Genomic DNA, 16,317 nt, shown 5'->3' on the forward strand with positions numbered 1-16,317 from the left:
GACCTAAGAAATGGAAAGACATTTTATATTTATGGACTGAAAGACTTAATATTGTTAAGATGAAAATATTACCCAAAGTGATCTACAGATTCATTGCAATCCCTATCAAAATTTTCACAGCCTTTTTTGTAGACATGGAAAATACCATCTTCAAATTATATGGAATTATAAAGTACTTTGAATAGCTAAAACAATTTTGAACACGAAGAACAAAATTGAAGACACACATCTTCTTACTTCAAAAGATACAGTAATCAAAACAATGTGGTACTGGAATAAGGATAGACATAAAGACTAATGGCATAGAACTGAGAGTTCAGAAATAAACCCAAACATCTATGGTCAGTTGACTTTTGACCAAGTGCCAAGACCATTCCATGGGGAAGGAATTCAAAAACTGGTGCTGGGAAAACTGTATACCCACATGCAAATGAATGAAATTGGACCTTATCTCATTTCATATATCAAAATGTATTCAAAATGGATTAACAACCTAAATGTAAGAGCCAAAACTATAACACTCTTAGAAGAAACATAAGGATAAATCTTCATGACCTTGGATTTATGAATGGATTTTTAGATATGATACCAGAAGTACTAGGTTGGTCCAAAAGTAATTGCGGTTTTTTCAATGATTTTAACCTTTTAAACTGCAATTACTTCTGCACCAACCTAATATAAGCAACAGAAGAAAAAATAGGTTGGCTGGACTTCATCAAAATTAAAAACTTTTGTGTATCAAGGGACATTATGAAGAAAATGAAAAGATAACTTACAGAAAAGGAGAAAATATTTGCAAATCATATATTTGGTAAAGGTCTAGTATCCAAAATATATAAAGATCGTCTACAACTCAAGAACAAAAGGAAAAACAACACAATTTAAAAATGGACAAAAAATTTGAATAGACATTTCTCCAAAAATATATACAGCTTTTCATAATGAAAAGATGCGCAACATTGTTAGTGTTTAGCGAAATGCACATGAAAACAACAGTGAGGTATATATCATTTCACACCCACTAGAATGGGATATACATATACATATATATATACATATATATGTATATGTGTATATATATGAAAATAACAAGTGTTGTGCGGTTATGGAGAAATTAGAAGCCTTGTACAGTACTGGTGGCAATATTAAATAATTCAATTGCTGTGGAGAATATTTCAGCAGCTTCTTAAAAAATTAAATACAAGGTCACTATGTGACCCAGCAATTCTTCTCCTAGGTATATACCCAGAAGAATTGAAAACAGGCACTCAAACAAATAAAGGTACATGCATGTTCATAGCAGCACTATTCACAATAACCAAAAGTTTAAACAACCCAAATGTCCATCACCTGGATAAACAAATTGTATATACGCATACAATGGGACATTATTCAGCTATAAAAAGGAATGAAGGACTGATAAGGCTACAACCTGAGATGTTATAGTGAAAGAAGTCAGACACAAAAGTTCACATAATTGTATGATTCCATTTGCTTTAAATATTCAGACTAGGTCAATCCATAGAGACAGAGAGCAGACTGGTAGTTGCCAGAGGTTGGGAGAAGCAAGGAGTGGGAGTTACTGCATAACGTGCACAAATTTTCCCTTGGGGTTAATGGCGATGTTTAGCAACTAGATAGATTTGGTTGTTGCACAGCATTATGAAAGTACCAAATGTCGCTGAATTGTTCACTTTAATATGGTTAATTTTATGCTATGTGAACTTCGCATCGATAATAATAATAATAGTAATAATAATAAACAGCATTTTAAAAATAGTTCCACATAAACTGCATCTTCATGACTCTTCTTAAATTAGTGTTTTAAAAGTATCTTTATAAATCAGAATGACACAGCACAATAAATGTCAATTACACAAGCACACCTATGTCTGTAAAGAGAGTTAAAATAGAAAAGGTCCTACCAATTATCCAAAGTAAGTGCTGACAAGGAACCGGTTTTGTAGAAGTTCAACACATAACCATTCAGCGGACACTTCCTTCCATTCTTATCACGTTTTTCCAAGTAAAGGATAGGAATATTTTTATCATTCACATCAATAGTTCGGAACATAGCCTGAGGAATGCAGACATTTTAGATTATGAGCATTTTTCTTTTCATATATGCCTTAATATACTATAAAATTTGATTACTTTGGTTCATTACATCCAGCTAGCTAAAACAATAACCCAACATATTTTAATGAAATATTGTCAAATGTTATGTGTATTAAGGTTCTCCAAACTTTAATTTAAATAACCAAATAAAATCAGTAAAAAGATCAATATTCGAAATATTAAAATTGTTTTTGAAATCACAAAAATGCTACCTCTAATTTATTCAGAATATGAAGTTACATAGTCACTTTACAACCTTAGAAATATACTACAAATATTTTTTTAAAAATTCATTGTGATATATAGATGATGTATTACAGAATTGTATACCCGAAACCCATGTAACTTTACTAACAATTGTCACCCCAATAAACTTTAATTTTAAAAAAAAATCATTTTTTCCAAAAAATATTTGCGAGCTTACGAACATATATCAGCTACACATAACCGTGATAGTGCTTGTTGTTTTTTTCCGCACACATCTGTTTTTTCCTTTCAAGATAAAAGTACCTGATTTTGGTCAATGGTATAATCACAGTCATTGTAATTTATTTTCCATCAACATGCCATGGATAAGTTGTCACGGGTCCAGGTAAGACAGGCAGTCTCATTATTCCCAGACATGTGGGGCAGTAAACAAAGTGGCTCTTGTGTTCATTTTTCAAATTTTGATATATATTTATTGAGTTTCTATTCTGTACCAAACATCAATTTTAGGTGCGGGGATCACACAAATGAAGACAAACACAAACTGCCCTCAGATGGGTTAGACCAGGGCTTCTCCTATGTTAATGTGCATTTTGAACTCAGTAGTTCTGAGATAGCTCCCAAGATGCATCATTTTTGACAGGTGATACTGAGGTTGCTGCTCTTGGTTCACACCTGGAGTGTGAAGGGTTTATGCTATAGTGATTCACATAGTAAGATAATTGATACAGGATTGTTAATCTAGAAAGTCACATTCTTTTCCTTACTTAATTCAATTTTTCTATTTTAAAACTACCCAATTAATGAAAGAAAAAATATATAATATATATTATATATTATATATATTATTATTTTTTTCCACTTCAGTGAAAAGTACTACTATTATAAAATAAGAGTAAGATGGCTTTGTTTTACTGGACACTTAGCTAGTATTATAATCACGTAAAAATTATTTTTCTTAAATGATGAACAGGATAAAAGAGAGTTTCACACCAAAATTTACATACATCATTTACCACATCAATATCAAATAAATCTTGATCAGTTATATTTGACAGGCAAGCAAATGGAGAAACAGCAGTTCTGCTCTCAGTTCCAGGCATCAAATGAGAGACCAATTCAGACTCTTCATATTCTTTACCTGAAAAGTCTAATAAGAGATTAATTGGAAAATCAAATAAGAAAATAATTGAAAATGGTTCTTCCATAAAACACCAATTATTTAAAACAAATTGTATGTGTTTATACCATTATTACTAGGCAAATTGTTGAAATTTGCTTAAAGGAAAATATTTAAGATGAAAATATAAGGATGGTATTGCTGGATCATCACTCGGAAGGCTTTCTTCTAAAACTAAAATTATTCTGGCATCTGCTAGTGGTTCTATTATTTGTAACTATTAATTGGTCCAACTGGGTAATTCCATGTCTATCCTCTCAGAAATTAGACACTATTTACAAAGCAGGAAACTTGCTTCAATGGACACTAGTGGATCTGAGAATCCCAAGTCAAAACCCAGCACCATCCAACTGTCCTTTAAAACGAATTTTATTATCAATTATTCCTCTCAAGATGCTATGGAGCTACAAAAACTGCAAAATTTCTCATAATAAAGTTAAAATGACAACTAAGACTGAAAGGACAACAATTTGACTTGGAAAAAGTCCTGGAAGTACATACTGTTCCCCAATAAAGTCCTGTTCCCCTTACCCAATAAAATCTTAAAAAAAAAAAAAGTTAAAATGTACATTATTGCCCACTTTCTTATGCTAATTCTCATATTCATATTTCAACAGAAGGGAAGGAATTCCTACTTTACTCACCAGGAGGCAAAATTAATAGAGGGACATTTCGAGGTCTTGTGGAGCTCACTCATGTCACCCTAGGCCTGAGTGGTGAATTTGGGAAAAGGAGCTAATGCCATGTACATCTCAAATAGTTATCTATCTTGTCTGTCTATCTATCTGTCTATCTATCTATCTATCTATCTATCTATCTATCTATCTATCTATCTATCCATCCATCCATCCATCCATCCATCCATCCATCCATCCATCCATCCATCCATCCATCCATCCATCTATCTTCCCACCTCCTTTCCTCCATTTCTTCCTTCCTTTCTCCTCTAACTTCTTTCTCTGAGAATAATACTCTTGTTTCTGTGTGTCTCATTGTTCCCATTTGAATCACTCACTGCCTCTTTTCTGTTGCTCTCTATGCCTCCCTTGGTCTGTCAAATTTGCTTATTTTTACTCTCCACTTTCTCTGCATTGTTGTGTCTCTTTTTTCTCTCTCACTCTGTTAGTTTCTCTTTGTTAATCTCTCTCTTTCTGTCTGTCTCTCTTCTGTCTTTCTGTCCATGTGTTTGTCTCTTTGACAATTTCTGTCTATTACGAATTTTGTCCATCTCTCTCCTGTTTCTTATGTCTCATCTCTTTGTTTTTTTCTCTCTACTTCTCTCTCGCTGATTGTCTGTCTCTATGTCTCCTATCTATCTATCTATCTATCTATCATCTATCTATCTATCATCTATCTATCTATCATCTCTATTTCTGCCTTTCCTGTGCACACTTCTCTGTGTCTGCCTCTGTCTTTCTGTCCCTTTCTTTCTATTTGTCTTTCAATCTCTGTTTCAGATCCACCTGATTACTAAGAAGATACGTTCCAGTATTCTCTCTATTATATGTGGTAACTCAGAGGGTAAAATCTATAAGAAAGGAGCATTACTGTTGCATTTGGGGGACAGGAAGATGCAGCTTCACCAGGGCTATGCTTTCTGAAACACATTTCACTGAAAGTGGAAACCATGTTTTCTAATTCAGCTTCATCCATATTACTGCCATACTAATTGCTCAGTTGATCTCAAGTTTAGGAGATAATTGCAAGGATTTAATGTCTGACCCTTAAGCACCCAAAATTAAACGTATGACTTGGATTTTTAATAAGTAACCCTGTAATTTTTACCAATTACAACTTTGTGGTTTAACATAAAACTTTGTGTTTTAATACAACCCAAATTTGTAATCTTATAGTTCTAGATGGAAATCAGATGTCTGAAATGGGTCTCACTAGGCTAAAACCAAGGTGTATGCAGAGCTGTGTTTGTTATTTCTGGAAGGCTCTAGGAAAGAATCTTTCCTTGCCTTCCCCAGCTTCTAGGGGCTGCTGTACAGCCTTTGGCAGGTGGCCTCCTTTTATGTTCAAAGCCAGAGATGATTGGTCAAATCTTTCTCATATCACATCTCTGTAACACTGATTCTTCTGCCTCCCCTCTTCACTTATAATGGTCCTTATGATTACCTTAGGTCCACACAGATAATTCAGGATAATTTCCCCATTTCAAGGTTCGATGATTTGAAAATTTAATACAATCTGCAATCTTAGTTCCCCCTTTGCTACATAACAGTACATACTCACAGGTTCCCAAGATTAGGACCCAGACATCTTCGGTGGGGGATTTTAAATCTGTCTACCACAGAAATCATCTCAGAGGAAAACAGAGAAGAAAGATAATTGTGTTCACCCTTCCAAGTCCCTAGTGTAGAAAATTGCCTGGGAACATTTAGGTTCTTTTCTACAAAGTTGACTCATTATTAGCTAATTTCTCCTTCTATGGTAAAATAAGCTGACCATTTTCTCTTTGTCCTTCATAAATCTTCAGCATCCCAATATAATAATCTATCCAGAAATACGAATAGAACAAATCAGCCCTCACTACTCCATTTTTTTTTCCTTGCTTCCTCTGGAAGTGGGAAAATAGAATTCTGCCACCTTCTCTTTTCCTCTTAGCTCTCTCTCCTGTCATTTCATCTTAGGGCACTGAGTCTTTTCTCTGCTTCTAATCCCTTTACTTTATCTGACATGCATTACTGAATTTTCCTTATATTTGAATTTTCCTTTTTTATTTATCCTGTCCTTTCCTCAAAGACCTGGGCAAAGACTTAACTTCTTTAATGTCCCCCATAATACTCAAAGAAGTATAACAGACGGATGACCACTAATAAATATGCCAATATTAATTTTCTTATATTTCTAATGTTACTCAGATTTGAAAGTTTAACTAGTTAAGAGCATCAATAGCTATTAAAAGACAAATAGCACCAATAAGAAAGGGGATATTTTTGAATAAATTTAGACCATTGCATAGTCTGTTAACTTAGAATAACACCAGAAAAATATAGAAATATTTTAAGCATTTAGTGTCAAACTGAATCTATGATGGTTTAGCTAATTCCAAATAATATGTTTTCAGTACATAATTTCACAGCGTAGATCTGAAGAATTATGCTAGTTTCTGGGTTTACTTACCACAGTAGTTTTGTCCTTATTTCGTAAAGCTAGTTTTATCTCCAAATATTTGTATTTATTTATTTTTATTGACTTCACATTCTGTTCACAATCTTACCGATTTCTGAGAGAGGTAGTTGGTATTCTTTTCTCATGTCGGCCAACTTAGAAATTGTTAGGAGAAAGGAACCAAAATTCTTTTGAATTCTGTTATTGTGTTCCTTTACCACATCAGCAAATTCCTTGGGAAGATCATCTAGAATTACCTAGGAACAATGAGACAGATGAATGTAACTATTAGAAAGAAAGAGAGAAAGAAAGAAAGAGAGGGGGGGAGGGAGGGAGGGAGGGAGGGAGGGAGGAAGGGAGGGAGGGAGGAAAGAAAGGAAAGAAAGGAAAGAAAGGAAAGAAAGAAAGAGAAAGAAAGAAAGAAAGACTTGCCGAAGTCTGTGAGACACAGGGTCATAATATTTTTTAAAATTTTGGTTGCAAATATGTTTCCAAGCATAAATTATATTAGTTATAAAAATATAAATATAAAAACTAAAATCACATTTGATCCTACCACCCAGGAATATAGGTTATAAAGGTTTTGGTATATAATATTTCCTTCCAGTCTTTTATATACAAATTTTGCTATAGTATTCAGTTTTGTTTTTCTAATGTTTATATTTAACATTATATCTGGAGTATTTTCCCATGTCATAGAAAAGATGAATTTTAGTGGCTGCATAATATTGCCACATACAGCTACACTAAAATTCACCTAACCATTCCCTTTTTGTTGGATATATAGGTGGTATCCAGTTTTCAATCATAAATAATTATGGTATGATTTGAATTGTAGCCCTCAAAAAAACATACATTGAAATCCTATGCCCCAGTACTTCAAAATGTAAACTTATTAGGAAACAGTGTCATTGCAGATGAAATTAGTTAAGATGAGGTCATATTAGAGTAGGATGGGTCCCTAATCCAATATGACTGGGGGAAATTTGGACACAGAGATGTGCACACAGGGAAAATGCCTATGAACAGAAAAGTAGAAATTGGGGTGATGCGTCTACTAGCCAAGAAATGCCAAAGATTGCCAGGAAACCACCAGAAGCTAGGAGAGAGGCGTGGAACAGATATTCCCTCAAGTCTTTAGAGGAAACAAATCCTGTCTGGACTTTTGCCTTCAAAACTATAAGACAGCAAATTTTAGCTATTTAAGCCACCCAGTTTGTGGTACTTGATTATAACAGCCTAAAGAAAACTAATAAAATATTTTTACATCATTTTTACTTGTATATAAATTCCGAAAGGAGAAACATCACATTAAAGAATATTTTGAAAGAATATGTCAATTTATAGTCTTGTCAACATAACTGTTAATTGTAATCTTTGCCATATTAACATATAACTATATTATCTTGTTAATTTTCATTTTTTACTATTGGAGGAATTATTTTACATTTCATTTTCTCTGTATGGGAAAGCTATACATTTTGTTAGATCTATTTTGCATTTGAAGACTTAGTAAACTGTCATTAATTGTAATCATTTTCTATTGATTCTTTTTGGCTTTTTCAGTAGCCAGTCATTGCATCTGTAAATAACAATAATTGTTAAAATAAGAGTTAACACTTATTGAGCGCTTTCTCTGTGCTCAGCACTATTTTAAGCACTTTGCACATATTAAGGAATTTAATCTTCATAGCGATCCTTTGAAGTTGGTACTATTATGATTCCCAATTTACAGATAGGTGAAAGGCCTGGATAAAGAAATTTGCTCAAGGCTACCTATGTGCTAAGTGGTAGAACTGGGAAGGAGTCCAGGAATCTGGCTTTAAATTGCTCTACTGTGCTCCGGGCTCACTATGTTTAACTTTCCCATAGTTAGGTCATATTTTTATTTCTTGCCATTTGGCAATGAGTAGAATTCCCAGAACAATATTTTCAAATCGCTGTTAAACTGAACATTCATGTCTTCTTGTTTCAAATATAAATGTTACCGTGGCAATTATTTTGCCATTGAATGTGGTATTTGAGACCATCTTCAATCTAATAAAATAGCTGATGTTACGCTCTTACTAAAATGCTCTACCAGGAATAAAGTTTTCATTTTTAAATAAGATCTCAATCTTTTCCTCATCTGAGAAGTCATTGTGTATCCCAAGAACTGACTGAAGCAGGATGAAGAAATAACTCTAGTGAATGACATCAAAACTTTGTTATTGGAAAAATACGATTGCATTGTATGTTATCATGGAAAGATTTTACACAAAATTACAAGGTTTGGCACGTATTTCTTTTTCTTACCACTGAATGAGGAAATCTCTTTTTCCGCTTTTTCTCACAGGGAGAAAGATAGCGTCTCCCAAACAGATTTGCTAACACCACCACTAAAGTTTCCATCACGTCATTAGAAAATCTCTTCTGGCCTGTTTAAAAGAAAGAGTTTAATTTTTCAAAACATTAGAGAATAAATTTCATCATTTTAGAAATATACTGAGCCAGTTCATCATACTAAACTTAAAATTTCAAGGTAAGACACATTTGAAAAAGTCATTTTCCACATGTTTGGTGATTTAAAAAAAAAAATTACAACATTACTTTATAATTATGCAGACTAATTGACCCCCTATTGACACAGATTGTTGGTATCCTTGGATCCATTCTCAGCTGTAGGAACCAAAAAAAAAGAAAGAATAGCCATTTGTCCTTTAGTTCTGGAATCACCCTGTATTCCAATATCTCATGAGCTTAAAACCTTCCCTCTGCTTCTTTTGTTCCTCTCAGTTTTTCCACCTCTCTTCAAAACCTACTAAGAAATGAAGGCCTCATGCTGCTTTACAAATTCCTTATGTGCTATCCAAGGCAATATGTCAACCCACACCCACTCTTTCTTTGGCGCACATTACAGCCCAAAAAGAGCTCACAACTACTCCTATTGACATGTCTTTGCTCCTGATATTTCTCGCCCTGGAATATTTATTTCTCACATTTCCATATGCCCAACTTCTTACAGTATTTTAGGGACTGAATCTGGAGGGAAAACCTATGTCTAAATCCCAATTTTTAATCAGCCACAGCATTTCACAGAGCTCCTTGCCCACATTGATAGGCACTTCATCACTAATTCATTAGTAAGTGAATGAGTAAATGACATATATTCAAATGATAACTTGGGAACTGCAATAGTGTGAAGCTACCACCGCATCACACTATTGGAGAAATGCAGAGCTTTACGAGTAAAGCTCCCAGACTTCACATAAACAAAAAATCCTCAACTTGATGGGCTTATGCTGATCGCATTGTGACAAATTATTTTCATTTTTCGTATTCCTGTAATGTTGTGATACATTACTCAAAGTATTTATATAATAAGTAAAATTAAGTTATTATTTTCTATGATCCTTTCATGGAAAAATATATATTAATATGGATTAAAGTCTTTATTATTTGATGTATTAGTAGTTTTACAGTATATTATATAATAGTGTTTTCATTATTTTTTATGCTGTTTGAGCCAAAGTTGGTAATTTACTGAAAATAACATTAACAATGGGGATATTAATTTTATATTTCAGTTCTCAGCTGTCTTTATTTGAGTTTGGATCATGTCACATTATTTCTCTCTCTAGCAAATTAAAGTTCATTTTGCTAAAGTTATAGAAAAGTGAAAAAATAATTTACTATTTTGAAAAGGAAATCATTACAGATGACAACATTATGATGCCAATATATTCTTACAGTTATGTTTGAACTATTGTCTTCCTATTTTACTACAATACACCTAATGATTAGGAGCAAAATGTGGGGATAACACAAAGAGGCCTATTTTTCATATCAATGACCACATATAAAAGGACAAATTCATGATTCTACATATATTATTGCAATTTATTTCAATTGATACATATTTAAAATGTCTTGTGATTTCAGAAGAATAGTATTTATTATTCTAATGATTTACTTGTTTTAAATTTAAAGTATATTAAATTATCATTTAGAATATTTACATTATGTTACAAATACACCATGCATCTATTAATATTTTTATAAACATATGTATTGATATAAAGTAAAAAACATGTTCAAAATGCATTAAGAGAAAAAGCAGCTAGAAAACGTCACACCATCCAGTTGTCGGGAATGTGTGGGGATATGTAAATACATGTGTGGTCTGTGTGTGTGTATTTGCAAGTATGTGTTTGTGCATACAATTTAATGAGCAAATATTTGGGAAAGGAATGTGTGCTTACCATCTATGATGACTGGAATACACAACTTGTGGAATAAACATTTCTCCAGAAAGCTTACTAAAACAAAGTTTGCAGGTTCATGGTAGTGCAAATGGGACACAAGACCAGAATATCCGATGGGAATACATTCTTGATTCAGGTATCCCTATAAATCAATTTTAACATGAACTTCAGCCTCTAGATCTCAGAAATATCAAGCAAGTAAGTTGTTAATAAAGGAGATTTTAGTACAGTGGATCTAAAGATGTGCACTAACACCTTAATTTAGTGAAAATGGGTTTAAATCTTACCTCTGTGACCAAGAATTGCAAAGAATATATAAAGTAAAACTTTAACATGCACTCGATATTTGGTTTCTTGAAGGACATCAATGAATGTTGGAGAACGGATAATGCCTATACGTACACATATCAAAATATGAAGTTAGATATTAAGCACATTTTTGTAGCGTATCTTTCAAATGCAATATACAAATAACAACTAAACATTTCTATTGCAGAACTGGGAGCTATATTTACTTATGTACTACATATAATGTATGACATATTTTTACATTTTTAAATTAGGCATTGAATATTAGTTTATTATATTAATATAATTATTATACGTATTATGATTAGGTATTCCAAAATGTTTTAATATTATATGTGTGTAATAGAAAATGGTAAGCAAAACTTAGAGGGAGAGATAAATAATTACAACTTTATGCATGAGAGGTCAGAAGTAAAATAAGGTATAAAAATGTAAAACCAATAATTATGAATATTTCGCTATCTTTTACATTTCTCAACCACTAGTTATTTCCTTGAAATTTGATTTTTAAAATGTTTTAGACCAGATGTAATTACAGGAAAAAAAATGTTTCTTTTCTAATATATACAGAGCCAATTGATAATTATAAAAGGAAAATCATAGGCTTAATTTTCCATATGTTTGAAAGCATCAATGTTAAAAGCACATTTCTGTGTTGAATAAAGGTACTATAAAGTAGGCTCAAATGGCACAGTGAGTTTATTTACAGCACAATGGCATTTTATTCACTGCAGTTTATGTAATTTACATAACTTATTATAAAATTGAGCTTAACTTTACTAAAGCAATTGAAAGCATATGAAACAGTGTACCTTTGCTTTCGCATCCTTTTTGTCATCTGCTTTGGCAACTAACAGCATAAGTCTGAGAACCAAAGATATGCTTAGAGGAAACTGACCCTTCAGTTTTGGCACATCTGACTTTAAGAGTCTTTCTACCTTAGGTAATGGGATACCATAGAAGAACACATTTCCTATAAGATCTTCTCCACGTCTTCCTGCACGACCAGACATCTAAAGAGATGATCATATAACACTTTTAAATCATTTCAAATCTTGTCTCTGTAAACAGTTAATTTTTAACTTGCCTATACCATGTGGAACATTACATTTTCAAAAACCTTGAAATACTTCTTTGTTGCTTGATACATTAATTTTAGCAAAGTTTAAAATATTATTTTATTTTACAAATAGATTATTAAACTGTGTTTGCTTTTTTAGTAATACCTATGTTTTAAGATCAGGATTTTTAAAGCAGGAGCAATTTCTGTCTTATTAACCCATATATTTCCAGAAACTGAACTGAGAACATCGTACATGCTTGGCACCTGGAGTGCTCAGAAGATGTGGTTACTTCTTCATATTATTTTTGTTTAAGTTCAATAAAATTTACCAAAGCCAGAGTATTCTCAAGAAAACTAATTTATTTTGCCCGTCAATAGTACTCAAAATGTCTTTAAATGGAATCATGTTTATACAATGTCATATATTCGAACCCATTTAAAAATATTTTGCTAATCCCTATATGTTTCATAATAAACCTGGTTTATCTTGGCTTACAGAATAGATGTTCCCAACCCCTATGTATACAAATGTAACAAAAGGCAGGTAGTATAAACACCTGTCGGAAGTTCAAGGCATCCAAGTAAACAGAATCTTCTGTAAAAACAACAGATTTGCATGGCATATTAATTCCCAAAGCAAGGGAAGAGGTAGCTGTTACCACCTATGAATGAAAGATAAAAAAAATTAAAATTTATCATAGACTACATAATTCTTTGCATAGCCTCTAAATTTTGAATAGATCAGATCCCCTGAAATCACTTTTTCTTGAGTAAACTTCCAATGGGAAGCCAATGTCACCCAAAATACAACTCTACTGCATTTTCTTTTGGAATAATGTCTCATAGACATTTGTATTCACTTTAATGTTTTCCTTAATATTACAATTATCCAGCATCTTCAGGTTGCAAAGTGATGGGAAGTCATAGCAATTCAATAAGCTTTTAATTTTTTTTTTTGCATAAATAAAAGCAATGGGTCGAAAAAGGAGTATTACTTTTACATGAAAACATTACTAAGAAAACAGTAAGGGATAAACTCAGAGGGCAAGCAGGAACCAAGTCACATCAAGCATTAGGAAAAAAAAAATCTCTAAGAAGTTTAGGTTCTAAGAGAAAGGGGACTAACATGATATAATTAATATTTATAAAATGCTTTGGTTGGTCTGTGAATCTATTTTCTCAGAATGCTTTTAATGTGCTTTATCCTTAATGCTGTTTGCTTATACAATATAGCACATTTTAAAACATATAAAGTAAAACTGACAGAACTGCAAAGAGAAATGGAAAAATGTATATTAAGAAGAAGAGATAGTCACATTTTCTATCCTCAATAATTTTACTCTCAATAATTGATAGAAGATACAAAATTTACCAATAATACAGATTTAAATTAAGAAGGCTCACAGAACATTGAAGTCAGGATATACAGAACACATATTTTAATGCATGTATAGAACATATTTCTAAATAAACTATGTTTTAGAACTCTTTTAGATTTACAGAAATTTGTGAAGATAGTACAGAGTTCCTATATTTTGCATTCAATTTCCCCTATTCTTAACAGCTTAAATTTGTACTGTACATTATTACAATTAATGAAAAAGTATCCATACATTATTATCAACTAAAGTTCACACTTTTTTCAGATACCGTTAGATTTTGCCGAATGTCCTTTTTCTGGATCCACCCAGGGTATCACATGTATCACATGATGTTTGGTAGACACGTCGCCTTTGGCTCTTATTGGTTATAATAGTTTCTCAGGCTTGTTTGAAAGAAGTCAGGGCTCTTTAAAGATATGACTCAGGAGCATCCTACTTTGCCAGAAAGTACAGAAGTACTCAAAAACAACGACACTCACAATGATGGAAACATGATAAAGTCGTACAGGAAGCAAGTGAAAGAGCTCCCAGTGGTCAAAACTGGAACAATTTGAGCAAGAAAATAGCTAAAGTAGCACTGAAATATCACCGAAAGCATAAAATAAACATCCATGTGTCCATACTGATATAAACGTATGTTGGATACATAAATCAGTGAGGGAGAAGAGACACAGTTCTTGTACAGAGAATTCTAAATAATTTATGTAGATACTCCAACTAGAAGGGGGTGAAGTATAATAGAACAACCTACTCTTTAAGTGTGGGCTGTGCAGAGTGACTTTCTTCCAAGGAGGACAGTATGGAAAGTGGGAATAAAAGGTAACTGTATAATGGAGAAGTCGAACAAATACACACGTGTGCTGTTCACGACTAACATCAGTAGTGACACGCCATGTCCACAGTCTATAACCCTGATATGATATGATGAGAATAACACCTTACTCCTGTGGTGTTCCTTCAAGAAACACATAGTTCCTATCTAATCATGAGAAACCATCAGAGAATTCCCAACTGAGTTATATTCTACAAAATAGCTGATCAATTATCCTGACAACCATTAAGATCTTCAAAACCAAGGCAAATCTGAGAAATGGTCACAGCCAAAGAGAGCCAAAAGAGACCTGACAAATAAATGTAATATTGTATCCTGGATGGAATCACGGAATAGAAAAAGGATATTAGGGGAATAACTAAAGAAATATGAATACAGAATGGACTTTAGTTAATAAAAATTATATTAATATTAGTTTGTTAATTATAACAAAGTACCATACTAATGTAAGATGTTAATAATATTGGAAATTGAGTGCGTAGTATATAAGATACTCTCCACACTATATTCACAACTCCAGTTTTTAACCACAATACTCAAAATTTGTCAAGGTGAAGTAAATACATAGACTCATTCTGGAAAGAAACGTAGCAATATATTTCTAGAGCCTGAAAACCACTTTTGGTCTTTGAAACAGTTATTTCACTTTGCAGAATCAATTGATCACAACAACAATCAGAAATGATGGCATATGTTTATAAACAAAAAAGTTCAACATTAGCAGAATATTCAGATAAATTATATAAGTGTATATTATGACGCACTCATAATGCCAATTAATAATTGACTTAAATATAAACTATTAGACAAGGTAGACAGGATCCCAAATTGTATATACATTATATATTAACTATGTAAAACTGTATTTAAAAGAAAGTAATGTAATATGCTAAAATGTTAGCAAAATATCCCTCCAAGTGGAGGGATTACGGGGAGGTAGATAGAGTGACTTCCCTACAAGCTGACAGCGTACATTTCTTCCTCCTGTTCCGGAATGAAAGTGCTGCTTTTAGGAAAAGTACCCTTGAAGTTCACCAACCTTGACGTGCTTCAATCTGAAAAGCATCTCTACAACTTGTCTTTGTTTATATTCCATTGAACCGTGATGATATCCAATGCCCCGCCTTAACAGACCATGTAGTTTGTAGCTTTGCCTCGTTCCTCTCAGTCTGTGTAATATCTTTGTTAAAGTCTGCAATACCCAAAGAGTTCGCAATATCATATTAAAGCATTTATCCTTCAACTTAACAATGACGTTATGTGTTAAAAGATTGTTTAGAAATCAATGCACAGTTGGAAACACTTCTGAAGAGTAGTCATGGTTTAGGCCAGCATCCAAAGTTTATTTAAACTACAAAATGTCTAATATATGGTATTTAAGTAGAATAGTTTCATAGTACTTGACACTCAAAGCCTGATTTTTGATACAGGCAAATGCAACCTAACCTTGTATGTGGTGATTCTTTCTCCATCCAGTTCCTCATCAGTAATATGCACCCCATTTTCTTCCCTATACCCAGAGTGGTTGAGGCCTAACCTTGCTACCAGTGCTTAATGACTGGCTGTAGCTCTAATGAACTGAACTAAGGGCTGCCCGTCAGCCTGGGGTTATAAGGAAACACTGAAGGGAAAGGACAAGAGGTGAGTGAGGGAGGAGAGTGCCCTGAGCCCAGTACCAAACCCCATCCCTGTCTAAATTCTCAGCTTAGTCTGATTTTCTACCATCCCCATTTTGTTCTACTTTTGCTGTTAATTCAAATCTAACTTACTTTTTTTTCATCATCACCTCGAGTCATGTCTGGCCAACTGACCAGTGTTGGTGTTTCTCTCTCTCACTGTCTTTCTTTCTCTGCATCTTCCTATCT

At 33.1% G+C, this 16,317-nt stretch overlaps 1 protein-coding gene across 1 annotated transcript in view; it reads right to left on the reverse strand.

Annotated features, from left to right (window-relative positions):
* The window catches only part of LOC109447240 (putative ATP-dependent RNA helicase DDX60), a 71,221-nt gene that overhangs the window by 4,790 nt on the left and 50,114 nt on the right, over nt 1-16,317 (reverse strand). Inside the window, exons 27-35 of the mRNA XM_074338294.2 lie at nt 15,492-15,644; nt 12,796-12,900; nt 11,988-12,188; nt 11,154-11,258; nt 10,864-11,008; nt 8,918-9,039; nt 6,732-6,879; nt 3,333-3,475; nt 1,926-2,077 (exon numbers count right to left, since the gene is read on the reverse strand). Of these exons, the coding sequence (XP_074194395.2) occupies nt 1,926-2,077; nt 3,333-3,475; nt 6,732-6,879; nt 8,918-9,039; nt 10,864-11,008; nt 11,154-11,258; nt 11,988-12,188; nt 12,796-12,900; nt 15,492-15,644 (1,274 nt within the window). The remainder of the gene's footprint in view (nt 1-1,925; nt 2,078-3,332; nt 3,476-6,731; nt 6,880-8,917; nt 9,040-10,863; nt 11,009-11,153; nt 11,259-11,987; nt 12,189-12,795; nt 12,901-15,491; nt 15,645-16,317) is intronic.

Source organism: Rhinolophus sinicus, chromosome 15 (assembly GCF_057876585.1).
Source record: "Rhinolophus sinicus isolate RSI-liver-muscle chromosome 15, RSI-T2T, whole genome shotgun sequence".
Lineage (NCBI taxonomy): Eukaryota > Metazoa > Chordata > Mammalia > Chiroptera > Rhinolophidae > Rhinolophus > Rhinolophus sinicus.